The sequence below is a fragment of the Triturus cristatus genome, chromosome 4_1, assembly GCF_964204655.1.
Source record: "Triturus cristatus chromosome 4_1, aTriCri1.1, whole genome shotgun sequence".
Taxonomy (NCBI): domain Eukaryota; kingdom Metazoa; phylum Chordata; class Amphibia; order Caudata; family Salamandridae; genus Triturus; species Triturus cristatus.
In genome coordinates, this window is record NC_140585.1 from 699,281,128 (window position 1) to 699,307,850 (window position 26,723).

At 41.2% G+C, this 26,723-nt stretch overlaps 1 protein-coding gene across 11 annotated transcripts in view; it reads right to left on the minus strand.

The window, feature by feature from the left end:
• The window catches only part of FOXP2 (forkhead box P2), a 261,057-nt gene that overhangs the window by 89,168 nt on the left and 145,166 nt on the right, over positions 1 to 26,723 (minus strand). For all 11 annotated transcript variants that reach the window (XM_085653162.1, XM_085653168.1, XM_085653166.1 and 8 more), the window contains one exon: positions 23,688 to 23,792. In XM_085653162.1, coding sequence (XP_085509288.1) covers positions 23,688 to 23,792 — 105 coding nt within the window. The remainder of the gene's footprint in view (positions 1 to 23,687; positions 23,793 to 26,723) is intronic.

Here is a 26,723-nt window from a genome sequence, read left to right on the forward strand (position 1 = left end):
CATGTGTTATGGATTTTTCATACGTCCATTCATCAGTCAGTCCACGCACCCACACATTCAGCTGTCCACCCATCCATTTGTTTGTGCATCAGTCCATCTCTCTGTTCATTGTTCCCTTCATCCATCCGTTCATCTCAGACCTATCCTCGTAGTGAGTATGAATGCTGTCACATACTTAGCACTTATTTCAAATTAAAAACAGTTCGCAGTAATGTGTGTTCCCTGTGTTTGATGCGCACTAGAACTAGTTAAACTGTTGCAGTGGAATTTACTTCCTAATTTCTTGCATTCTCCATGATTCATATATATAAATACATGTTCCTCTTTCCCCGCACCACTCTTATTTGTGAACTTCTCGTACATGCTCGCCCTCACAGTTCTTTTTCTGTGCCCACTCTGGCCCCATTCTCCCACGATTCAATACTTTATCAACAAAATAGTTAAAATAACACTTTTATTTCCGACCTGTGGCTGCTCCAATGGCTTGCAAGCAGAGCAACATTGAGTAGTGATTACAATGTAATAACTTTACTTCTGGAGTCCAGGGTGTGGATGGGCACAGATTGTCGGTAGCTCAAAGGAGAAGCCCTTAAGTCAGAAGAGGCGGAGTAAAAGGAGCTGAGGCGGGGCATGAGGGTGAACAGATAACGTGAGAGAAGAGGCTGGTCTGGTGGACCCCTGTGTCACCTATGGCTCAAGCAAAGGGATTGACAAGGTTTTTAGTGGGATGCAAAAAGTAGGTTGAGGGTCTCTAAATGGTGTGTGGCCTAAAAAGCATAACTATGGCTCCTTTTCAATAGGCATTGACTATATAATGAAAGGCGTGGCTTTAAATATATACAGTATAACCCTGTATTTCCCAGAGTGTGCCACCTGACCCATATTTTCTTGGCTTTCTGTGAGTTTTCTATTTCTGCATCCAAAAATACAATATACAGAAATGTACATGTACCTTCAACCTGAATTAGAGGTTGTGTCAATGTCTGTTGGCAGAATCCGAGCAAGGTGTAACAGCAATTATTGTGAATGATAATAATTATGATTGAAAATGTTTAACTTTGTGTAAATATGGCCCTGTGAATAAAACATTACTAAAGCCTGCTGAACAGAGAGTGGCCTTCACTCCCGTTCTTCCCTTCACACCACTTTCTCCTGTAGTCTCTGTAAGTCATGCCTTTTTTCTCCCATGTTTTGAAGTTCTCCATTTGCATACCTCACACTTTATCTCTTTCTTCTACAGCAATCTCTTTCCTATCTTGGAGGAGGCTGGCTTTGTATATGGTGCTCATTTATGTTAGTGTAGCACCCTGCACTAATCCAGACAACCCTTATGGTGATTTTAGTGGTCTTAGACAACCTTAGAAAGCTCTCTAAGTGGTAAATGTGGAGAGCAGCTTCAGGCTTGGTCCAGAAGGAGTGCTAAGCAGCTTGTTTCATCAGAACGTAATCTTATTGGTATAGATTAAGTGAAAAAGAATCAAACAGTGTATTTAAAAAAATATGTATTTATTATAAGATACTCACTAACATATACAAATATCTCCGACCCGGTGATATACAAAATGCACACAATACATTGCAATACAGACAGGTAAGTAGCACAAATACACAGTGGTCGCCAGGGGGAGACAAACCATATACTAAAATAGTGGGATGCGAACCACGACCCAAGTCAAGACTATACCCAGAAGATGTAGAAGTGCAGGGGACCCAAGGAACCACTGAAGGGAAGTAACCAGGAACCCCATAGAGGCCGTGTGCAGAGTGGGAACACAACTGCGTGGTCCGTTCAAGTCAATCGATAAGTCGCAGTAGCAATTTTAAAGATGAAGAACCTTTCCCAGTGGACCCTGAAGAAACCCATTGGAAGACAGAATGTTGGAGAGCCACCCCACCAGTGGATACCCTAGGAATCAGGATACCTACACCAGGGAAGCCGGGTGTATAGGAGTGAAGTGGCGTTAGAAACAGCTGTCAAACTCAATGGAGGACTTCAGGAAGATGCCGCTGTTGAAGAAGGTGAAAGTGTCCGGTGGAACCCAAAGGTGGATTCAAGCTGAGAAGTACCTGCAAGCAGAGGGAACAGAGTAATTGCCACTCTGAAGTGACCAGGAGGCACGGGAGACGAATGCCCACAGATGTCGGGAGATGCAGGAGAGTTGACAATGAACTTGGAGCTGCAGCTGTGTGGACCAGGCGATGCTGTGGAAGACCAGGCGTCGATCACGAGTTGTCCAATGTTGGATGTCGAGAGTTGAGGGGATGGTGTCTGTCAAGAGCAACAACAAGCCTTGGCAACAGCAAACAACGTGGCAATTGATAAAGGTGCAGAGTTAGGACCAGCAAGATCCAAGGGACTCGCCACATGCAGGTGAGTTGGAGCAGGCCTCAAGCAACAGAGGAGTCCACTGGAATCAAAGAAGTACCTTGAAAGGACCCAAAGATCCCTGGAGACAAGAGTCACCCAGCCTTAGCAAAGGCCAGCCGACGCAGGGCCCAGGGGCTCGGTTCCAGCTGTGTCGATGAGGGATACTGGCCTCAGAATGGATTGGAAGACAGTGCAGGCCTCAAGGGAGTGGTAGAACTGCCACCTGTGTTACTGAGCCTGTTGGAGTCCGTAGGAGCCCAGGATCAGAAAACCGATCACTTACTTTGCAATGCCTGCGTATGCAGTGGAGTGACTCCTTCACTCCAAAGGAGATTCCTTAGGCTGTCTTTGATGTCCACAGGTCCTATGAGGAACCTGTATGGAGCACGGTCACTGACAGTGCAGCGGACTTGCAGGACGATAAGACCTAGAGCAGATGGAGTCTTCCCTGTTGCAGTCTCGGTTCCCAAAGCGAAGTTCGATGCGGTCAGTCCGACTTGGTTAGCACAACGCGGTAAGAGTGTCAAGTCGGTTGAAGTTGATACAGAGTTGAATCTGAATCAAATTCCACGACAAATCTAGGGACCTACCCACAGGTAAGCCCTAAAGTACCCTGAGAAAAGGGTTGGGATGATTCAGGGGTCCCTCCCAGAGGAGGGGCTGGACAGTGGGGAGGATACTCCCATGTCCTTTGTCCAGTTTCATCCAGAGTGGGAGCCAACGGCTCCCTGAACTGGTTTGAACTGGAGTATGCAATGAGGGCACCAAGTGTGCCCTTCAAGCAGTCTCAGTGGCTCTGGCAAGCACCCCCACCATACCACAACACACTAAATCCTGTATGGGAAGTGGTCACACCTCCCTGTAACAGGATATCTATTGTTCTATCTTCCCCTGCTTGAGCTTGGCTCAGCAGCAGGAGGACAGAATGATGTCTCTGTTCGGTAGCAGCCCTAGCTGGCTGTCCGGTTCTGGAAGACTGGTAACGGGGACACTAAGGGCCTCCCGGAGGAGATTTACAGTACATGGAAGCATACCTCCCACACTGTCAATGGTGTGGGAGTATGATTCCAACATGTTTGATATCAAACAAGTCAGGGTTCATTACAGACAGTTTAGAGCTGGTCATCACGTAATTATGCATGCCCACTCTATAGATCGTAATGGCTGATGCACTTACAACCCGGGAGAATGGAGTCCGCAGGTAATAGGGGTGTCCTGCTCATGCAAGGGCACCCTCACACTGCCTTCAGGATTGAAAAGCCTGCTTTAGGGGTGACTTATTGGTTTTAAGTGCAGTAACCTCAGATATAGGGAATCCTATATCTGTTGTAAATTGTGCTAGCCCCAGCTTACACAGGCTGCAATGGCAGGCCTGTATTCACAGATTGGGTGGTATCCCATGGGTGGCATAATTCATGCTTCAGCCCATGGTGCACCTCTGGTGTACCTATACCCTGGGTACCTCAGTACCATATGCTAGGGACTTATAAGGGTACACCAGTAGCGAATCTGGGATATAGCTAAGTACTCACCATAACCAATTTAGGGGAAAAAGCACACAGACTGGGGTCCTGTTTAGCAGGATCCCAGTCAGACTAGTCAGAAACCATAACAACACCAGGTACAAAGTGGCGGTAACCATGCAGAAGGATCCTACCTTACTACAACACTCTTATGCACGTACCTACTTGCGTCACATTCACTTCAATATCCCCACACCTACACAACACCCTCACTTACCTTTAAGGCCAATATTTTGTTTTACTTTCTCTCTCAAAATTTTGATCACTCAATATCTCCTTCAAGCACTTTCGCATCAAATCACAATTAAAATTGGCCCACATGACCAGTGCTCCAAGACATCTGCAGAGAGGCAAAACATTGGTTGGGCAATTATTCTGAACTCCTTTATTATCCCCACACAGGCACTGCGAGAAGCTGACACTCCCTTCAGTCTCCAATTCAAAGCGTTCAATCATGCTCGAGTATATAATGTTGTGTTCACCTCAAAGCTGAACTCACATAGGCACAGTACAAATGATACAAGACTAATTATTATGCTGTAAGAAAAAAATCCTACAGAAAAAGCCCACATTCTTAAAGGGTGCAAGCTCAAGGAAAACATGTGAAATGCCAACATGTACAGAGTAGCTGCTATTGATTATCTAGTGCTTTTGCAGTAATTGTTTAGAAAATGATCAGTATTTTTACCTGTAAAATTAGGGACAAGAATATGGGGCTCGTGAGGGAACACTTTTTAATTAGGGGTGGATCTACGACCCACAGAGAACCAGGGCTGGCAGAAAAACTAAGAGACTGTAAATAAAGATATATATTTTTAATGATAATAAAAAAGTGTACGTTGTAGTGCTCGAGGTCAAAATTAAGCAGAGCTTTTTCTCTGCCAAAGTTTTGAAGTGAGCTTTTTGGGTTATATAAACAGCATTTGAACTGCCTGTCAGTCTAAAAATCATATTGACTCTCTTTGATAGTCCTAGGCCCTGTTTGTTTAACTCACCCTATTACTTACTCATCCAATTTCTATGCTAGGGCAGACACCTCCCTATTTATAAAACCACTGTACAATATTTTGATGTTCAACTGCAGAGAATAGGAGAGAGCAGTATTACCCATGTATGCATGCTAAAACATTACAAAATTTATGAGTATGTATTAGTTGGTTAGTTTCGCATTGGAATTAAATTTTAGGTCATTTTTTTAACATTTTGAAACTAAGATATAAAGCTACAAACAGAGTTTCTTAAAAATGTGTATAAATTGTAATTTTAATATCTCTACCTCTACTTCCATACATAATATAGCCTGAAGTTGAGTAATAAGACAGGACATATTGAGACATTTATTGACTTTTAATTTCACATGTGCTACCCATTTCGAGGTGAACCAGGGCGGGAGCATATATTTGGGCACCATAATACCAAACCCAGACTTAAATAATAGACACCAATTAGAAAATGAACAGGAAGAAAGCCTACTCTGGGAACTGTACTTTTATGCCAATACACAAGAACCATACTCTTTTGCCATAGTTAAGCCATTAACGTTCTCAATAGTTCAGAATGAATATAGAAGGATTCAAAACGACCCCCCTCATAAAGTGTGATTGGTTCCCAGTCACCTCACAACTAACATGATCTTTTGTTGTGTAGTTTATATATTTTACTTTTTATATTGCATAATTTAACCCAGCTACCGCTCCTTACAAACAAAGATTTGAAATCATTATGGTGATCTACTGGTGTTACTTTAAAAGGTTTCTTGATTTTTCCTGCGTGATGTTTTTCTTCCACAGCACTGATCTATCTATGCGTCTCTGTACAGGAAAATCATTATACATTTTGTAGAAAGATTAGTTTTTGTTTGCTGGCGTCTGCTGCATTCTGGCTAAAGAAGACTTGTCTGATAGCTACAATAGTATTTTACAAGCTCTTTCATCTCAACTCTAAAAGTCATATCCATTTACATCAAAAACTTACTTCATAGTAACGGTACGGTCATTAATTTTGCAGGCAAAGTTCTGTAATGTTTGAAAGTGTTTTCATCATGTGACTACACGTTGACTTTTATAAGACAGTGATGACAAGATACAATTGCAAAATGCTTTTAGCATGCAATTGCAGTGACCTGCAAAATGGTTACTGTCCATCAACACCTATTGCCCAGTCTCATTTCAAAACTTTGTAAATATGTTAATGTCTCCTAACTGAATCCTCTTCTTAGTGTGTTTATATTTCAATTTTATGTTTAAACTTAGCTACTCTGATGTGCAATATGTTAACACTGTTTTTGTACTGTGTTTCTCGGATTAACATTTTCTGCTTTTGTCTTGCTGTGAAAAAGTGGTTTGTTAGTTTGGGTGGATTGGTGCCCACAACAAGAAATAAAGTAACTGCTTTGCTAAATCCAGCCAAAGTTTCGGTAATTTAAACCTAAGCGCAACCCCTGGTAACAGAGCAGACAGGCATAATTTTGAGAAAATGTGTAAAGCATTAGGAATTACTAAAACAGTAAAAAAGTTGAAAACACAAGACATTAAAAACCCCACCCCAAATTGTAAAAATACACAACCCAGAGATATGAATGTTTAAATATTTAAGTGAAAATAGTGTAAAAAAGCACAAAACATCACTAGTAGTCAATGGTCGCAGTAGACCGGGACCTAGGCATGAATTCAGGCTGACTGCAATGGAGCATGGGGCAGATACACTAAGCAGAGAGTCCACGATATGGCCTGGAAGTTGACAAAATAAAAAAAGTTATGAAGTCCCAATTAAAAAAGGGGCTTTGATGTTTGTCTGAGGAAAAACCTTTTGCCACTTCATGCCCAATCTTCTTGAAGCTCTGGAGCTCTGCATCAAAATGTTTTGAAAAAGTTCCAAACGTTTGTTGTGCCCACACAACCAAAGAGTACACTTCTAAGGCCTCCAGGGACTCAGGGGAGCACTAAGAAACTCTCAGGGTGTCAAGAAGATGACAACAGCTAAGTCCAGTCCAGATTCAGGTGTCACTGGTCAGATGACCTTCTTCACAGGAACGTTCTTTTCAGCTTTTTATATTGCTGGAGCTACCCTGGGAATCAACCTGATGATTCTTGGAGATCTTTCTGCCCTTGGATCTCATGGTGAGGGGAACACAACCTCCTCAGTACCTTCTTATACATCACAGATGCCAAGTGCAGCAGGTTCAATCTACCTGGTATCCTTACGCAAATTCGGTAGTATTCTGAGAAAGTCTGGGTAACGGTCCAGCTTTATAAGTTCACACAGCATGTGGGCAAGGGGCACCCTAAGACACTCCTAATTGCTCTCTGACCCATACAGTAATAGTTCTCAGACCCTGACCTACCTACTTTTGCTATAGTTCCTGTTTTCTTTAATACACACAAGCCCAAAATGCCATGTGTCAGGGCATTTTCAAGATGGCGAAAGTCTTTGGCCACTCTAAATGTGGGCCCTGAGGGCTGGGTGTGTGTGTTAGAAATGTACTATGCTAATTACAGTATCCTCCCATATCTAACACCAAATTGCAGTTTGAAGCAGGCACTGTACCCACAATAAACCCACAGACAGAGGTCTGTCTGGTCCTTCAGCAACAAGACAGGTGATGCACAAGAACTGTCCCAGCCTCCTATTTACTTCCCCTGAAGAGCATGCATTTTTTACATGTGCTTCTTGCAAGATTTGATAAGGAGGCGTCAACAGGAGAGCCACAGCCCCACCTTGCATATATAATTTCGCTTAGGGGAGTCATCTCTGTCCATTCAGACCAGCCTATTGTGTGCTCCTGAGAGGAATTTCACACTTCCTTTAAGGATGGGTACTGACTAGGAGCTACTGGGGAGCTAATGCAAATTTGACCTCTGAATGCTCAGACAGGTAAAGAGGAACTTCCTAAAGGCTATTTTTTTTATATTTATTAAAAATCTGACTTCATTGAATTGCATCTTTAATAACTGTTCAGAATAGAGGGTTAATGATTTTTCTAGCTGTAGTAGTATTTATATTATAATCTGGGCATGGATTTCTACATAGGACAGATAGGCCTGCCAAATGTGCAAATAGCTTTTTAGGTCTTGTCAATGTGAGAACATGTTCACATAACTTTTGTGCATGTTCCATTCCTAAATGCCATGCACTATACCATGTGGGCTATATAACCTTCTAACGGGCAACTAACCAATATTCAAAAGGGAGGTTTTTAACCCATCAAAAAGGGTTATTTTAACAGGTTACACTGCACAGTTAAACTGCAGCAAACAGGCTACAATAGTAGGCATGAAGCCATGTTTTCCTTGTCACACAAAATAATGGAACATTAAATGCTGCAGTCCACAGGTGACATTTAAATTTCCAAGCCATTTGGTGCAGTCTCTACATGATATACTAGGACCATACAGTAAAGTTAAAAACACCAATCAGAGTTTAGCTAATTGGCACATGTTTTAGTGGTCAGCGCACATAAACTGGACACTGGACAGCAGTGCCTCAGTGTGCAGAATCTAAAACACAGCAATAAAACTCAGCAAAACATAGGAGCGACCAAGCAAAATGTGGCATTTTCTCACATTCGCCACCTAGAGTCACTTATTTCACTTTCAGCTGTTCTCTCGAGCAGCCCATCTTGATTTATAGGCCTCGGTTATACAGAGCCCAACAATGAATCTGCCTAATCAGCATGGCTGAACACTCTAAAAAAAAGTAACTGAAAGGATGTTGCTTTTCAATTTAAATGCCTACAAAGCGTGACTTCATGCCCTACATTTAACCGACAGTCCTAATTCCCACAGTCTCCTGTGTCCAGTGGAATGTTGCAAAAACAGGATTCTCTACTGAAAGAAAATAAGGGAATGTCTCAACCCTTATCTCTTGATGAGTAAAATTGGTGAATATTTGAAAAATGATCCTTCTACAAAACAACTATCAATAGGTCTAATGTAAAATCAAATAAAATGGTAGCGATACGTTATCTGAGATGCATATTGGTTTAAACTCCCTTCATTTGAGTTGGCCTACTCATCATTACATCAATACAGAATCAAAGCATTAACGTGATCATTACCTACTCACAGGATATCAACATTGCATGTAATCATGATGAAACAATAAAAAGTGTATCAACAAAAAAGCAGGGGTGGACAAGGGCAGTGCTATCCTTCTAGCAACAGGCATCCCTCCATACACATCTCCAAAACAATTGTGAGCAGGAGGTACCGGGCACAGGAGAAAGCAAAAATAAAAAAGAGGGGGACCCCAGAGTGGGAACGGGAGGGAGAGGGTGGAGATCCACAACCCACCGTAATAACACCTCTGATTCATGATCCACGCCTCACTCAGACACAGCCATGAGCAAAATACCAGATACTTAGCCACATGGTAAGTAACACATTGCAATATGGCACATGAGCATTACAACATGCTCTCTTAATAATATACATTTGGGGCATACAGTGGGTATGAGTCACAAGTGGGGTGATTGTGTAAGCAACTTAGATTTACAAAAAACAGTTTATCCCGAAAGAGGCTCTAGTGCCACAAAACAGAGATGGAGAAAGCTGGGTATAGAAATACCTTCATAATCAAAGCTGGGATGCTTTTTACCCTATGATTATTTTAGGCCGTAGTCATTTTTACTGTGAATTGGTAATATTAGGGAAATATAGTGACATTGTGGGATGCTAGGCAACCAATAATGTTAAAGTATGGATGTTCTGCATATTCTAATAAATTGGGGTGTAACTGTAACAAATGTTCAGTTATTTCTGGAATGCATTCTATTAGATCTGGGGTTACAGACTTTGGAGAATTTGTCATCCTGTGACTAATTGGAACTGCAGAGGATGGACCTTCAGTGGAAGATCTGAAGAAGTAAGATATTTGAAGGACTGTCTTGAAGTTTGTGTGTAGGGGCTTCAGTTATTAAGGTTGATTTTGTATTTGATATATTGTACACATCTCCGTATATGGCTTTATATGCAAAGGTGAGAATGGTAAAATGTATTTTTGTTTCAACTGGGATTCTGTGCTACGTCTTGTGATATGGGGAGCTTTGAAACTGGTTCTTACATAGTGATTTCTAATTTTTTTTTTTTAAGTCAGTTTCATTAGTAGCACACCTAAATAGTTTTATTATTCTCTCATGATTCCTTGGAACATTGTAGCCTATTGTTATGCTGACAGTGTTTCTCAATGTTTTTACTCGTTTGATGAAGTAACAGCTAAATTTATGTTGCTAACTGGTGGGGATTACTTCACAGTCATATGAGTCACATGGGGTTTTACTTTGTTTACAGTGAAGATTATGTGTCCTTGAATGATCAACGAGTCGCAGATGAGAGCAGCTATGCGGGAGTGCCCAGAAGTTGTTTGGTGTTTAGATTTATGGGTCTCAAAGCAGGAAAAAGAAATGCTCCACTGAGGGGAAGTGATGTTTTCTACTGATCAACTGATGTGTCCTGGTGGTTTGGGGTTGGCGATGAGAATAAATCGGAGAACGTTTAGCCTAAACAATACAGCAGGGACAATAGTCGTTGTATCTGTGTGTGGCAATTGATTCTCGATAGTTTCTTTCATTCTAAAACTAGCAACTTGTAATTCACTGTTCAAACACACATTCAAAATAAATCTAAGAGACTAGTCAGTAATGGTGTTTCAGTAAATTATGTATAAGGTTGCTATTTTTTGAGTCTTTACCCAATTCAACTCATTCAGTGTAGGGTACAAATACATGGCGTGTACAGCCACCATAGCAATTCAGATGTAGGTGTCATTATCAGTTATGCAGTGGTTACACCGCTTCTCTTCTGAAACTCCACCTGACTTTGGTTTCTAAAATATGCTAGTTATTACAAATGTACTAAGTGAGCCCTCAAACACGGGGGTTTTCACCAGACCCGCACTAGAAAAGTATCAACCAACTTAATATTAAACACCCTCTTCTTTAAGAAACTGTGTTGGATTCCTTGTTACAAAAATGACCAGGAAGGAACCGAAGTAGATCCAGAAAATCCAAAACTCTCTTTCTCCATGTTCCAGCCTAGTTCTATCTTTTGTCAGGTAAAGAATTTGCTAGTACTTTTAAAGCGTAATTCTAGAGCAGTATTTGTTCTTGAAGAATAACCTACATTTAAGAAAAGGTGAGTACCCTTCGCCTTTTGTCAACACTTTAATATACTGCCTGCATAAGAGTGGCCATAGCTAAAGAATTCCACTGGAAGCGACAAGTTCCACCTTGGCTCATACTGGGGAAGGTACTAGGACTAATCAGCAATGGTGATTGCATCTTGAAAATCACAATCGGTGGGAAAGGCGACATTCAAAAGCAGCCAGCCTTGTAGGTACGCCACTGTGCAAAGAAAACGTTTCCATTTTAGAAAAAAATGTCAATAAAATGTAATAAACCTAGTAGCTATTTGACAAATTATTAGTGTGCTGTTTTCAAGTTAGGTGGAAAACACCAAAAGCCTGTTGCCTAAAGCCTGTTACAGAAAACCTTTGCAGCAACAAGTTTATGTACAAAGTGTACACTTTCGGTGAAGAACCAACTAAGAAGAGAAACTGTAGTCCTCCTTCAACTCCAGATATACCATATTTGAGGCTGGGATGGCTGGCGCCTGCAATATGACGCAGAAGTCAACACTGTGGGGATTGGGCTTTCTTGCTTGCCATATGTAAATATAGATTTAAGACCTTTAGACAAAAACATAAAAGAGGCAAAAATCAAAAACGTGCATTGTTCCACTTTCAAGGGACCTCGAGAGAAAGAAAGTGAGATGGACGTACAGAATGACAGAGGCAGCCGGAGTGAGAATTATAATGCAGAACGCAATTCTTAGAACTGCGTCTGCTGTCATGACAAGCAATGCAGAATCCCATGTTGAGATTTAGCAGCTGGAATTATTATTATTGACCGGAATATTCACGCCCCAAATGAAAGGGAAATAACCGTGCTGATCTGTTTCTTTCCAACCATCCTTCTCTGTGGTTGAAGGCAGACCACCTGCTATGAGCAGCTGGGAAGTGTCGATGAGGAGTAATATGTAGAACGGGCGGAAGACGGGGCCTAGGAAGCATAGGGATGAGAAAGACAAGATACAGTCTGGCTGAGAAGGGCATTATATGCTCACCTGGCCTTGACTGGGGCCCCGAAGTGCGCATGCGTTGCAATGCAGCGTTTTTTCAAAGTCATTTTATGGACAGGAATTTCTGGGTGGGGAAAAAGAGGTCCGGTCTTCCTCACTTCTTCCTATATAATTGCCTGTAGTAGAATTTCATTTAGGAATTCTTCTCTGCACAACTTGTAATTGGGACCCTGGATCCACTCCCCCCCTCCCCCCACTGCTATTGCTTCATCGTCTTTATTCATCATTTGTCTGAAACCGATAACAGTTATTTTGACAATAGCAAGTATTTGTACGAGGCTCCTGCTACTTTTCCACATAGTGAGTTCATTATATAAATGTCTGATAAATACAAACAAAGGTATAAAACCTGTTATCACTCGCCGCTGAAAGTTATTCTTCGCTTCACATCAAAGCTTTTCCATTATGACAGTAGCGAAACAGAGCCACTGTGTTTTCTCTCCTAATCCCCCGCCTCTGACGCCTCAGCAACGCTAGGCCTGCTTCTAAATAAACATTTTTCCATCAGTAGAAGTTTCAGTTCACCTCACAAGCGAAGAGCTCTTTAAACCTCCCTTCTTTGCACCACTGCAAATTAGACTGACATGCATTGTTGTTAATTTTACAGCATGGGAATAAGGTGTGCTGCACTTTGAAAATAAAAGACAAGGGATGCTGTATTCAGATGAACTAAATAAGGACCTATCAGGTTTTTAAGTATTTGTCTCAATTCAGGCTTTCATATTTTTCCCGCCTTTGCTAAAGTGCGTTTCAGAAATAATTCAGATTTCATGTTATTGCTGACACTGAGTGTACAACGGGGCCATGACGTGACGTGTGCATTTTCAGGTTGGAATGTAGACCCTAGTTGTCATGCATTGATCCAGGGGGCAAACAACTAATTTTTACAATACACCAAAGGCCTTTGATGAGTAAGAAAATCTTTCTCACTCAAACAAGTACTTTTGTGACCCTTCCAAACCCCTAAAATAAGGGGGTATGAAAGAGGTTTCCCTTCCTTATTCTGTGATGTAAAGGGCGCCATCAGTAATTTTTGACTTTAGTTTTGATTAGAAACCGCTGAGCTGTTACCCACCCACAGGTTGTTGCCGTAAGTGAATAGTAAATGGAAAACTATCCCATCGGAACAGAATTTACTTTTGGAATCGTGCCTGCCGGCCTCAGTTTACAATTTCATCTTAAATTGCCTGAATTTTTCCTTGACATATAATCGTATCAAGGCGGAGAGGGTCTGGAACAACCTTTCTTCTTTAATAATCGGACATCCTCTTAATACAGCTGCCCAAGGCAGATTCGACATTAAACCTCAACTTACACCTGAGCTCTTTACAAATAAAATAAGTAAGGACATTGCACCCATATTGCCCTTTGGTACCTGTGGCAATGCCTTAGTTACTCCGGACACCACGGTGTTGCGATGGAAAGGTCCTCTACATAGTAAGTGATGCATACCACTCCCCTGAATGCCCAACTGTGCCGTTGTCTGGATAACTAAATCTGATTTTTTGTGTCATACGTGAGCATGGATCATGCATGATCGCCATAACCTACGCATGTCTCACGGATAGTGGTTTTGTTGGACCGGGAGAGGTGTCCAAAGCGCTGTCCTCATAGTGATGGAAGGCTAAAGCCTTCACCAGGGGTTTAGAGGCACAAGCGCAGTGGTGGCAGCATACCGTGTAGTGATCAGCAGTCGTGAACAGGTCCATTTGAACCTGTGTCACTGGTGTGACAGAGGGGTTTAGAGGCACAAGCACAGTGGTGGCAGCATACCGTGTAGTGATCAGTAGTAGTGAACAGGACCGTTTGAACCTTTGTCACGGCTGTGTGCTTAACTCACCCCTGGCCTACTTCAGGTAGATGTGTAAAGGAATGTGTGTTTGGAAGAAGTACACTACACAAGAAGTGAACTGTGGTACAGTGCGCACATGGTAAATGTGTGTATGCTGGCAGAGTCTGCTCTTTAAATAGAACACTCTGGTACAATACAGAAAGACTGTAGTGTTGAACAGTGTGTGCAGACTGAGGGGGTCATTTATGACCACTTATGCACCGCCCAAACGTCATTTTATTGCATTTCTGGTGGCACAATATACCCTGGCATTTTTACAAGGCCACATAAAGCCACTTTACGTGGTTTTCCATGGCCTTTTACATATGTGCCCCTTTCACGCAGAACCGTGCATGAATGGGGCCTTCCATAGGTGTTGCTCTGGATGCTCCGATGCAACACCCATGGAATATGAACCATTCTCAGAGTTACAAGAAATCGTAAACCTGAGACTACATCAAGATCTAATGCCACCCCAGGAAAACATTTCTCCTCATTTTTTCATTTTTCTATGAGTACTGCATTCTGCAGCATACATAGAAAGAGGAACTCGTCTGTACTGACTGATTTTTCCTGCAGAAAATGTATCAGCCCCACAACGCAGGCACCCTTGCACGTTGGTGCATGGCATCCCATTGTGCACTAGCATAGGGGAAAAGGAAAGGAATGCAGCATATATGTTACATACAACGCGTTCCTGCCCTTGCGTTGTGACGTAGGGCAGTGCTGCAAGATTCCTTGCAGCGCTGCCCAATGTCAAAACCTCATAAATGAGACTCCCAATTTGTAGCAAATTGGCATTCTTTGCAGATGCCCCCCCCCCACACTTTTTGCCCCATTTTTGACTGCTAGATTCTGTTTTTTGACTTTGATAGTGCACTGGGACCTGCTAGCCAGACCCCAGTGCCAGTGCTCTTTCATCTAAAAGTAATGTGAATTGATACATCCAATTGGCAAGGTACTTTGTACCAATATAGGTGCCTAGTACATGGTACCAGTGGTACCCAGGGCAAGACTGGTAAAGAGGTCACCAGCGGTGCAGCACTATATTGTGCCACCCAGTGTTACCCAGGTAAAAGTATATCTGCAGGTTTGCCATTGCAGCCCTACACGAGCAGCCTGTCTGCTCGAGAGTGACTCTGCACACACCATGTGCTGCAGAGCCACACCACTGTCTTAATGTAAGTATTTCACTCTTAAGGTTGTACTCCTAAGCCCAGGAGGTAGAGTACATGATATTAAAGATGTGGATATATATGATTACACATATAAACCAAGGTTTTACTGTAAGTGACCAGTGGACCACTGAGTAACATGGGCTGGCTACAGAGAAAATTCGAGATAGCAAGTTCAATTATGGAATGACCAAATTGTGTCATGTTTGGTGTCAGACACCGTACCTTTCTGCCACAACATGATTCTCATGTTGAGGGTGAGCTGGTATGCATATAAATGCTGCCTTGAGTGGGAGTTCACCTATTGATGATCCAGGATGGAGACAAAGGCCGGGACAGAATGGAGGTCACACCTCCTCCCTACCAGGATGGCTACTGTTTACAGTCAACAAAGCAGTGAGCCTCATAGGCTTTCAATGCCCTTGATGTGCCCCCCACTCGAGGAGCAGCACAGTGACCAACTCCTGCAAGGACATCTACACTTCATGGGCAAGTCCTAGCAAAAGTGACCAATGTTGGGAAAGACCCTGATGCAGTGATCCTGCATTCTCAAGGTGACAACGTTGAGTGTTGTGGCAAAGCATCTTTGGTGCCACCCTCACGTGATTGACACCTGTCAGGCTACCTCTGCACCTGGATGCACCAGGAGTGGTAGCAAAGTTCCAACTGTGGAATCTGGGTCTTGGAGCCCCAAAGGCTTCTATTCCCTGAGGATAGAGCGAGCTCCAACGCTAAGTGTTGTTTTGCAGAGTACTGCATCTTTCTGACAGCACCCGCAGATCCCGTCAGCATCAAGGACAATTAACCCCTTTGCACCCAGGCTCCCTGGGCAAGGTGAAATAGAACTGACTGTTGAGGATTGGTCTAGGTACCCACTAGAGTTTAACTTCAGAAGAGTTTGTTTCAACTTACCCTGTAAGTGACCAAGTGTCACCTGTGTTTGGGAACAGTTTGACAGTGTTACTGCATTTATTTTTGAGTGCTTTAAAAAGCCACAATTCCAGTTGTATGTATGATATAAAGTTTGTTTTGGTGTCTAATATTTATATAAAAATACACTCTATTTCCATAAATTGGTGTTGGATTTCTTTTGAGCCAGCTCAATTACTTTTGCACAATAATGATGCTGTAAAATGCGTACATGTGCTCCTCCAGTAATGCCTGACTGTTCTTTGCCACACTACCAGGACTGAGATTAGGATTACCGTAGTTGAATCCAAGGATCATCTCTGTGTATTGTGAGAATAGTGCATGGTAAGGCTTCCCAGCTATACCACAATAGTCCACTGTGCAACAGAAGGGATTTTCTTCATGTAGTTTTGTGCTTGTGGTTGTATAATACATGAGGATAACAGTGCTGTGCATTAGATGCGGTGTAGATGTACACTGAGTGCAAGTGTGCCTGCACTGGTACATTACATGAAGGACCTCAGGTTATATGTTGAGAAGCCCTCCCTCATGGAAAACATGAGGAGTAAAGGAATCCTCCCTAGACAGATATGAATGTTGCTGAATTCCTGTAAGGTTGGAGGGATATGCACTGCAAGATGGGAGAGGCAGGCTCGCTCTGTGTATTTCAAAGTGCTCTTTGATTCCTTAATAGATTACAAGGAATGGCCTGGGCAGATCTCAGGAAGAGAGAGAGTGGGATGATGGGGGAATCATAAAGAGTATAACTGGGAGCCCAGGATTAACCTTTCAACGCACATATCACTTTGGCTGACATTCAGGTGTTACCTTTGGTCACTCCCATAAATCTTGAATTGGGTTAATCACCTTCGATGTCCTGCCTGCTGTGACAGACATCCTTCAGGAAGAAGAAGAAAGGAAAATATGTCCATTTCAATAAAGCAGAACCTCAACATAAAACTTCAATGAGTCAGACACTAAATTACATTTTGTGTCTGGAAAAGGAATATAAGTAGGAGAGTCTGAGACCACAAACTTTGTAATCTGCTGAGCAGCCGGATGTGCTGTGTGAGGAGAGGGAAGCTCTGCAAGACAAAATGTGCATATATAGGGGTTCTCCTGACACTGAATAAAGTTCCTAAGCCAGGGACAAAAGAGCAATTGTCCCCATCTCCTTCAACAGTGGAAAAAATCCTTTACAGACCTTGACCCAGATTTAGACTAGATGTGTTTTTATAGGATTTTTTCCACTGTACATGGCTTCCTCATGAAGGCTATTCAGCCAAAACGCGTGTAGGAGATGGGAACATTCGGCCATGATGGATAAAAAAAGATTTATTTGGACAGACCTCTAAATTTGAAAGAGCTTTATTCCACAAAGACAAAACAATGTACAATTGAATAAATAATGTAATTGGATTAAATGTAGAAGGTTCTGCCTTCCATGCGAGATAAAAAACATTTCAAATGTTAACATATTAAAGAAGGAAGAGCATGCTTCAATGAAGGTGTAACTCTGCAATACTATACAGTGAAAAACATAATGAAGAATGAATGAGGATGTATGAATGTATGAGTGGGTTTGATTTAATACATTAATGACAAGACACTTTTAAATCAAATGAACTATACATTGTATATAGATTGATAAGTAAGTATTTATGTTATTTCTCTTTTTGATACAATAAATATACTGAATTTAGTTTAGTATCTGGGTCGTTTCTGCTCATTAAGTTTTGAAGCTCCCATTTTAATAGAACATTTAAATGTATAGTTGCCTAAGTATTTTCACAGTGAAAATAAATGGCAGGCCAGCATGACCAGACTTGTGAGTGCCATTGCCGCAACCCCGTATACCAGGAGAGGCTGTCAGAGAAGCTGAGGCGAAGGGTTTGGACTTTCACACGGGACCAAAAACTGCTGTGATCAAAGCAGGTCCAGTCCACATACTGTTAACTGCATCAAAGGAAGCCCAAGAATCAAAGGACACTGTGGGAGCCCCGTCAGAGCAAGGAAATCAGCCCCCTCACAACGGGAAGTGTGACTTACTGTGCAATCACTGTAGTGGGAACAACCCCGATCGCTAGAACCCGCTGACAGTGTGGCTCAGATGGGAGAGCCTGCGCAGTCAGCCAATTGTGACTGCACGCAGCCCTACTTTGCCGATCCAGAGAAGGACTTTGTTGCGAAGGGGTTCCATATCGATGGAGCAAGTAAGCCATGAACTGGGCCTTTGGGCCTGGTGGGGAAGGGAATGGAGGTGAGCCTGGGAGACCCACTCCGGGGACTGACGGGGAGGTCCTAACCGAACCGGGAGGATGTGCGGACACTGACATTTGCCTCTCATAGTATGATATGTCGCGGGGGATGGGGGGGGGTGGGGTTTTGGGGGGGGTGGACCGTGGGGGGGGTATCCTAAGGGTCGTATGGTCTAAGATCGAACCTGCTGCTGTTGTTTCTGATGGACTTCTGTTGTTTAACCTATCTTCTTTTATTTAAGTTCGGTTGTTACATGAATCTGTTCAACTGCGGGCGGTGGCCCTGACACTTACTTGATTGCATCAATCCACGCCTCGTAGTGGCGCTGGATCTTGCGGCTCACCACATTCACAATTAGCGGATACTCCTCTGAGTACCGGACTCATTGCCTGTGGGATATTACATTCATGATGTATGTTATGTCTATATCAACAAATGCTAATAAACAGATTTCATAATAATGAACTGGGCCTTTGGGGCCCCTTGGGAACATATTACGATCTGTACTGTGACTTTTGTAATTGAACTTCCGAAAGGAGTCAGAGGGGAGAATTCTTGAGTATAGCTAAATAGTTTACAGTCCCTGTAAGTGGCCCTTCGTGAATGGTGAATACCATCAAACCTGTTGCACTAAAGCTAGTGGGACAGGGAGTGGCCAGACAACTACTAGAACCCTGGCCTCAAGGGGGATTGTGTTATTGCTTTTGAATGTCGATTACCTTTGCATGTGTAGAATTAGAATTGAAATACTTCTTTTTATATAAATACAAGTACTTGACTGGACATTGATTAATTGTTTGCTCTGCTTGCACATTGAGTTATGAGTCGTTTTTCACTGATTTGTAGCTGCGATCCCCCCAAAAGGAGCCTTGACTGCTCATCTAATCCTATCTCATTGAGAGTCATGTGCAGAAGGGGTGCTTGGCCCAGTTGAGCAGGATCCATAGTAGGTCAAGCCCTGGGACATCAGGAGTAAAAGGCCTCGGCCACCATGGTTGGGCCCAGTAACTCATGCTTTCCACATGGCCCACTGAAAGGGGCTCTGACACATGGTTTTCGTCATCATGAAGGCAGCTGTATCACATCCAAGGTGAGTTCTGACTTTTCTTCTTTTCAGAATATAAATAAAAGTTACACCCAGCATTCTAAAGAAAGGATTTTGTTACAGTTACGGTGATTGATATAGAAGAGAGGTCCACATTTCATCCCTGTTTCCTACTTATGATTATAATGCTCCACAAATAACTAGCTTATATGTTAACATACGCTTAAAAGATATCTGAAAAAACTAGCCACCAAAAATTAAAAGCGATGGCATAAGGCAAGTATTCTGATGGGGAAAACTTACAAAATAAATGCCAATGGTCACAGTCCCTGAATTGATGGGATCAAAGATACATGTTAACAATTGAAACATATCTGAAACAGTGGCAAATTCGAAATTCTACTTGGTTAAAAATAGGAGGCATAACATTATGTTACAATCATAAATCATATACCAGGCCAGAGTAAGCAGGATTTAATGTGTCAAGATGATGTCTGGGGTCTAATGAGCAACTAGATGTCAAAAGAAGAACCATTCCTTAGAAGGCATCAGGAATCACTACAGAGGTGTAAGCAGAGCAAAAAGGATTAAAACATATTCGGTGTAGGCTCACATACACCGGTGTATTATGGCTTGAAAGGGAGACTCTTTAAAACAAAAAACATGCATCAAAATATGTTCAGCTGTTACACTTAAATGCATGACGGTATTCCGCATGTGTTTAGAATGAATGGCTTCTGAACCCCGTCATTAGAACAAACATGTCTTTAGCACACATTTGTTTAGCACACAAGTGGTTATAATGACATGCCTTGGGGGAGCTGGATTTTGGAATAGCTTCATTTACTATTCCAACTCTAGTCTGTGCAACAGTAGGGAAGGTGTTGGACTTTAAATCCTAAACCATTCCACCTATGTGCCCCCCTAAAGCAAGTCGTTGTAACGACTTGCGTGTTGAATGAATGCGTGCTAAAGATGTGTTTGCTCTATTGCCGGTGCTGTGATGGCACAGCTTGATTCTGGCTTCATCCTAAAGGACGTTTCCCATCACAGTTAGATCATTGGCCAATGCCCTATATAGATTTGTTGGTCATATTCTGATAAAAGGAAACCAAGACCAGGTGTGTCTTCCATCCAGTGGATTGTTGTTGGGTAATGCCCATCTGTTGCATAAGTTGCCCTAGGGAAAGTGCCTGTGGCAGAAAGTATATCACAAACTAAAAAACACAAGCTACATCTACATCTGTCTTTCTTCCAAAGAGCTGTGCGTAAGCACCACAGCATTTAACAAATACAATTGGAAAATCATAGATTAAATATTGGGTAGTTTACATATCATTGGAACAAAAATGTAATTAACTTTGTGTGTTTGGGATCTCACTTACACATTAGCAGCTAGAATCTTTCTCTCAAAATTGTGTAGATAGGATATAGGACCTCACCTGCACTGTTTGAGGTAAACAAGTGGGTGTTTTTCCATGAAGTCCTTGTGATCTAAAAGGACCTAAAATGAAAGCAATGTTTGTTTGTGTCTTTCTATGAAAGAATTACAGGCTAGTATAGTCAATTCATCACAGAAATTGATCGAGAATGGAATAACAGGAAGCTACAGTAGACATTTTAATGGAATCAAAAGGGCATCCATCAAGCATGTCCATGATCATCTTAATGTGTATAGCATCTGTGGCCTCTTGCAGCTGTGGTAAGTTGAGTAAACTGTGCGTGACAACATATGGTGTTGGGAGAGCTTTGGAGTCCTCTATTTTATCAATGGAGAAAGTTGTTTCAGAAGTGATGAACAGCCTGTTCTCACTCTAAGAGGTTGAAGGAAATTAGCCGACAACCCGCTGATCTGCAAATCAGGTACAAAGTAAGGTTTGGAAGAGAGTCCTGAATAGACCACAAGATACATCAACAGCTCTACTGGAGGATGCAATCATATGTAGCTGTGTGGATAAAATACATGTAATGGCTTATGCTTAGAGAAATATTAAACACAGAGGGCAATAGCCCTACAAGATATAGAAGCTTTCTGGAAATTAATAATGAAATGTTCCTTTGTTGACAAAAGACAGCCCCAAATGTTTTACTAATGTGAGAAATAAAAAACGATTACACTTTTTTACAACTCTCAAAAAACGAACTTATAAAAAAGTGAGCTTGGACTTGGATACTATTAAATTAAAACAGGGAAATATCCTCTATCAGAAACCATCACAAAATCTGGAAAGCAGAAGATGTTTCGATTTGGCAAGAATGATTATGTGTAATACAAATATATACAGAAAGACAGAATGGATCACATGAAAAGTACAAAAAACTTGCAACTTTTCAAACTTGCAGCCATGGCATAAAGAGAAAAGAATACAGACACATCTAATATTGTTGAAAAAATGTATAAATACAAAAATGAGCATGCATTTTTTTTGTGACTAATTGCCATAAATTATATTTATGTCTGGAGTGAGCTCACAGAACGAGAAAAAGACAGCAATCTGTTAAATGAGTATCAAGAAGGGCTGAAATGAGGGAGTGAAAAGAACGTGGCCAGAAATATTTTGCTACCATTTTTCACTTTATTCAAATTTTTCCAAATGAAAAGGTATAATTTTTTCATCTCATATTTTGCTTGTCTTTTGGCTATCCATTGTCTCTTAGTTGGCACTCAGGACACACCTCGCTTGCTCTCTGCTCAGAGTCTCCCTCTTTGAACCTTTCTATCTCTCGTTTTTCTCTCTATCTCTGATATCTTTACATTTGATGAGTTGTATTTATTATTAAATTCAGTTTGTCCTAATGTTTTTGACTACAATTTTTTGAATAAGAACAAAACTTGATAAAGGCTATGAAAAGAAGATACAAATGAACAGAACAAGGCTGGCCAGCTCAGATATGCATAATAAAAGTAATGAATCTGCAGAGCAGGCAAATTAACATCTAATGTTTATCACTTCATCTGCTTTGTTTATTGGACCTCATTTGGCAACATTTGCTCTGTTGACACTCTAAAGTGGTATTACTGTTGTGTGTTTTACTTATGATTCTTGTACAGCGTTCTGAAACCAGAAATTGTTTTATATGCGTGATCTGCACTCAAATAAAAAAAAATGTGTGCAACATTCCTTTACATTTGAAGAGATGTAGTTTGTACCTGAATTTTATAATTCCGATTCTTTAAATCTGGAAACATTGTTTGGCAAAGATAAACTGTGTAAAGTAATTGATGCAGGCGTTTATTCAGTAGGCTCGTTATAGAAAGCTATTACATTTTGTTCCTGAGAGATTTGTACTCTCAGTAGTTTCAGAGACATTCCATCCAGGTGAAACCTAAAGGTGACTTGGCAGCATTTCTACATCTAGTACAGTAGGATGTGGTTGTAACATCAATTGCATTTAACACTTTGCACAGACTTCCTTTACCAAGACATGACAAATAATCTATTTTACTCCGCGAAAGTGGATGTAAGATCATTTCTGTAATAGCAGGAAATCTTTCGAAATTGAATCTCAAAGTGTATATAAATATCTATTCATAGATTGAAAGCAAATCTGAAGTACAATTTCAAAGTAATATCTGCCATTTTGGTGGAAACGTGGAAAACATGGAGGAATGACTTAAAATGCATTTTTAAAGTGTTCTCTGTGTGAAGTATTTTGTATTAGAGCTTGTTACTAACCTGCTGCCGCCTTCCTTTGGTTGTCTGCAACACGCAAATACATGTTTTCTATGTTTTAGCCGGCAACGTGGCAACAGAGCATCGAGATTTTAAGTAAGCTAATTAATCTCTTTGTTGATTATTGTTTATGAAGCATGAAACAGTTCTTTTAGCATGCTGGCTGTACCATGACAACATCGCAAAGCTAGCTAAAATATGTAGACACTGATATGCATGCTTTACCTTCAGCAGATCAATTGGTTCTAGACAATTAGTGAATGCTGCCTGCAAATACTCGATGGGAAGCACAAAATGTGTACACCTTTGAGCACAACCTAAATGCTATTGCAGTAGGTGGAGCCTATGGCTGAAGTAGGCTGACCTATTGTCCTAAGCTGTTTGATGTGGTGGGCAGAAGCATAATATAACAGATGAATGGATGAAGAGACCTAAGTGAAACCCCCCAAACATGTATTAATATGTATGTATTTTTAGGTCTGTCGTTTAGCCAAGATGTATTAATATGCATATATCGTTTGCCAGTGTTTGTGGGAAAAAAACATCTTGACTAACTCCAGACTTAATCGGTTAAGATGTACTTAACCCATTACTGCAAGACGTCATGTCACTCGTGCAAAACAGGCTAAAATGCAAGGCTTATGAAGTGCTTTTAAAATGAAGGAGAGATTTGTGATAGTTTATTGCTTGCAAATGCTAATATAAATGATAGCAAAACATTACATTTTTCTTTTCAATTTATACAAATATGGCTATCAATCAACTTACTTTAGAAACTGTCCAAAATCTTCACAAATGCTTTCACACCCAGGCCACTTGCAAACTCCATGGCCATATAGCGTATTAGAGGCCCCTACCTCTTCATGTGACGAGCTGTAGCAATAGAACACAAGGCCAGATTAATATGTAATGCTAGAATCATTGAGTAATTTTAGTGCCTGTCAGTACAGTGCAGTCAGAGGCATTTAATCATTCTGCTAAACAGATTACCTGCCAAGGTTAGATGATAATGCAAGACAATGAAGATAGGAATAGAATCAAACACTGCTCTTCACATGAGATGAAACAATAGCATCTTAATAAGACCACAGTTTTTTTTTATTTCACGCAAAACAAAATATTTTGTCAATAATGCGATAGGCAAGAGTTAAACTTAATTAGTATTTTATAAGGTACCCTGGGAATTTGAGACCATGTAGAGTCTTCAGATCAGCCCAATTATTTTGTATGGTTGCAGCTGCCCAGTAGGTCAACTGACCTTGTAGGTTAGTAAATATGGGATGATGTTGTTAAAAGTTCATACTTTTGAAAATCACGGATACTTTACAAACAAAATATAAAACTGCACAAATTACTGTAAGATATACAACCTTTCGGTATATGATATGCTGAAAACTGGATACCTGGTTTCACTAGTGCACGGCATATGGAATGTTATGAGCACAAGAAACAAATGTAAATTTGCATCTCACAGCACTGAAATATTTGCATTTGTAGGGATGGTGGCGAGTGAGCAAGGTAGGTAAGGCACTGTGATTGGAGAGAAAGGACTGCTGAGACTATGAAGGAAGTAAGGCAGCGAGGAGAAGCAAGACAGACAGGGTCATATGATGGAACCAAGATGTCCGCAGGGGGAGGGATGCAGATAATAATACTGTGGTGGCACAATCATAGAAATGGGGTTGAGAGTGATAGGGACAGAACTTATCATCTGGGACTCCATTATATATCACGGTAGCTACCTAACACCTTGAGGGAGGTAAGCAACGGTGGCATTATGAGGAGCAAGAAAGAGTAAGAGTGGCATCAAGATAGTGAGTTGGTAATGAGGGGAAAAGAAGAGTAGTTTGCAGTCATTTTCCAGTGCCTCTGCACAACACAAGCGTGAAAGATAGCGCACAGTGATGGAGAGCAGAACAGGCTAATGGAATAAACTAGATGCCATTAAGGAGGGGAATAGTGGGTGTGGTAGGGACAGAATTGGGAGCAGGAACAGCATGCACAGCAAAAGTTTTGGGCAAGACAGATACCACAACACTGCATGGTTCACATGAGTTTGCCTGTGACTGTAAAATGTAGGTGAGACTCTTGCAATGGCAGGGCACACCAAAACCGATCCATGAAACTTTAATCGTAAACCTTGCAGCAACAACTCTACTATTAGTCATTTTCTCCAAAAGAGGATTTTTATAATACATGGGATTCTCCAATCCTTGTATTAAAAACCCATCTTTAATTTCTTTTTAATAGGTAACTTGTGACATATCCAGTAGCCTATTGTAAAGACATACACTTAGTGGCTCAACAGTAGAAACTTATTACAGTAGAGTTCTAAAGTCACAATTCCTGCTGTCAGAGCCAGGGGAAGTCAGGTGAGGTGTACAAACATAATTAGAGCAGCTATTACTGAACAAAAATGAAATGTTGCCTTTCTTTCTTCTGTTCTGTTTTTCTGCCAGTACAGTGAAAAGCAGAAAGGAGGTACTTAAGGCAACATGTTTATTTTTTGCACATCTTTTGTAACTATACAGAATTTAGAATCTTTCTGCATGTTTCTACATTTTCCGAGAAAGTGCAATGTTTTGTTTTTTAAACTGACTTGTATTAAACTGATTCTAATATATTTTTACAACACTAGGGATTCTATTTTCATTTTTCATGCTTGATAACATGCTCTTTCTTTCATATACAAGAGCTACGCCCAAGGAACTAGGTGGTTTGTAGGACAGTTGATGGTGTGACCGTGTATTATAAGGTATAATGTGCCCCATGTCACACATGATAAGGATATTGGAACTCACCTTGGAGTTCCATAAGCTTATAAAGGAACTCAGCCTTCGGTCTTGTTCCTCTATATAGTCATGAAACTCTCTGTGACTTGCAATATCGTTATAATATTAGGTAGGGGCGTACTTTGTGATATATATGTTTAAATTTAGCAAACCTTAAATAAGCATAATTCAATCACTCTTCCTCTAAGTCATTACTTGCAAAGGTTCACCCTGTTTCACAGATGATGCTCATATTGTTTCTAAACAGTCTTCAAAATTTCAGACTAAATATTTTTGATTTTATATGGACTATGACAAGCATAGGGACAGCATATCGCCTTGCTCTTTAACCCCTTCAGTGCCCATGACGAGCTGGACTCGTCATGGGCTGCGGTGGCGCTGTGCCCATGACGAGTCCAGCTCGTCATGAACTCCGCCCGCTAATACAAAGCGCGGCACTGGGCGGGGAAAGGGGCGGGCATGCAAGGGGTTAAGGGTTTGAGTAAAAAGTAACAAACTGCCACTCATCTGAAAACAAATCCTAAATACGGCATACCTCATTCTGCCAAGTGAAGTGATGTTTAAAATAAAGACAAATATAAAAAATTATCAGCTGTAGCTTACCTATTAAAGCAATATCTGTGTCACTGGAAGAGAAATAAGCTACAAGCTATATTACATATAATTCTGTAATCCTTGTATAAAAAATGGTGTTTAATTTCTTTATGACAGGCAACCTGTGGCACACCCGGGAATGATATAGGCTCGTAAACTTAATAACTTATTACAGTTGAGTTCTGATGTCCCAATGCCTGCTGCCAGAGGTAGGTTAGGTCACGGAGCATAATTCAATATCTTTCCCAATAAATATCTAACGACTTGTTTGATGTGTTTAATATTGCTCTCGTGATACTAATTGTATTCTTCATATTTGCTAACATACTCTCTCATTCACATAAAAGAGGTATGCATCAAGGATTTAAGTGGTTTGTGGTAAAGGTGATGGTGTGACCATGCATTATAAGGAATAAAG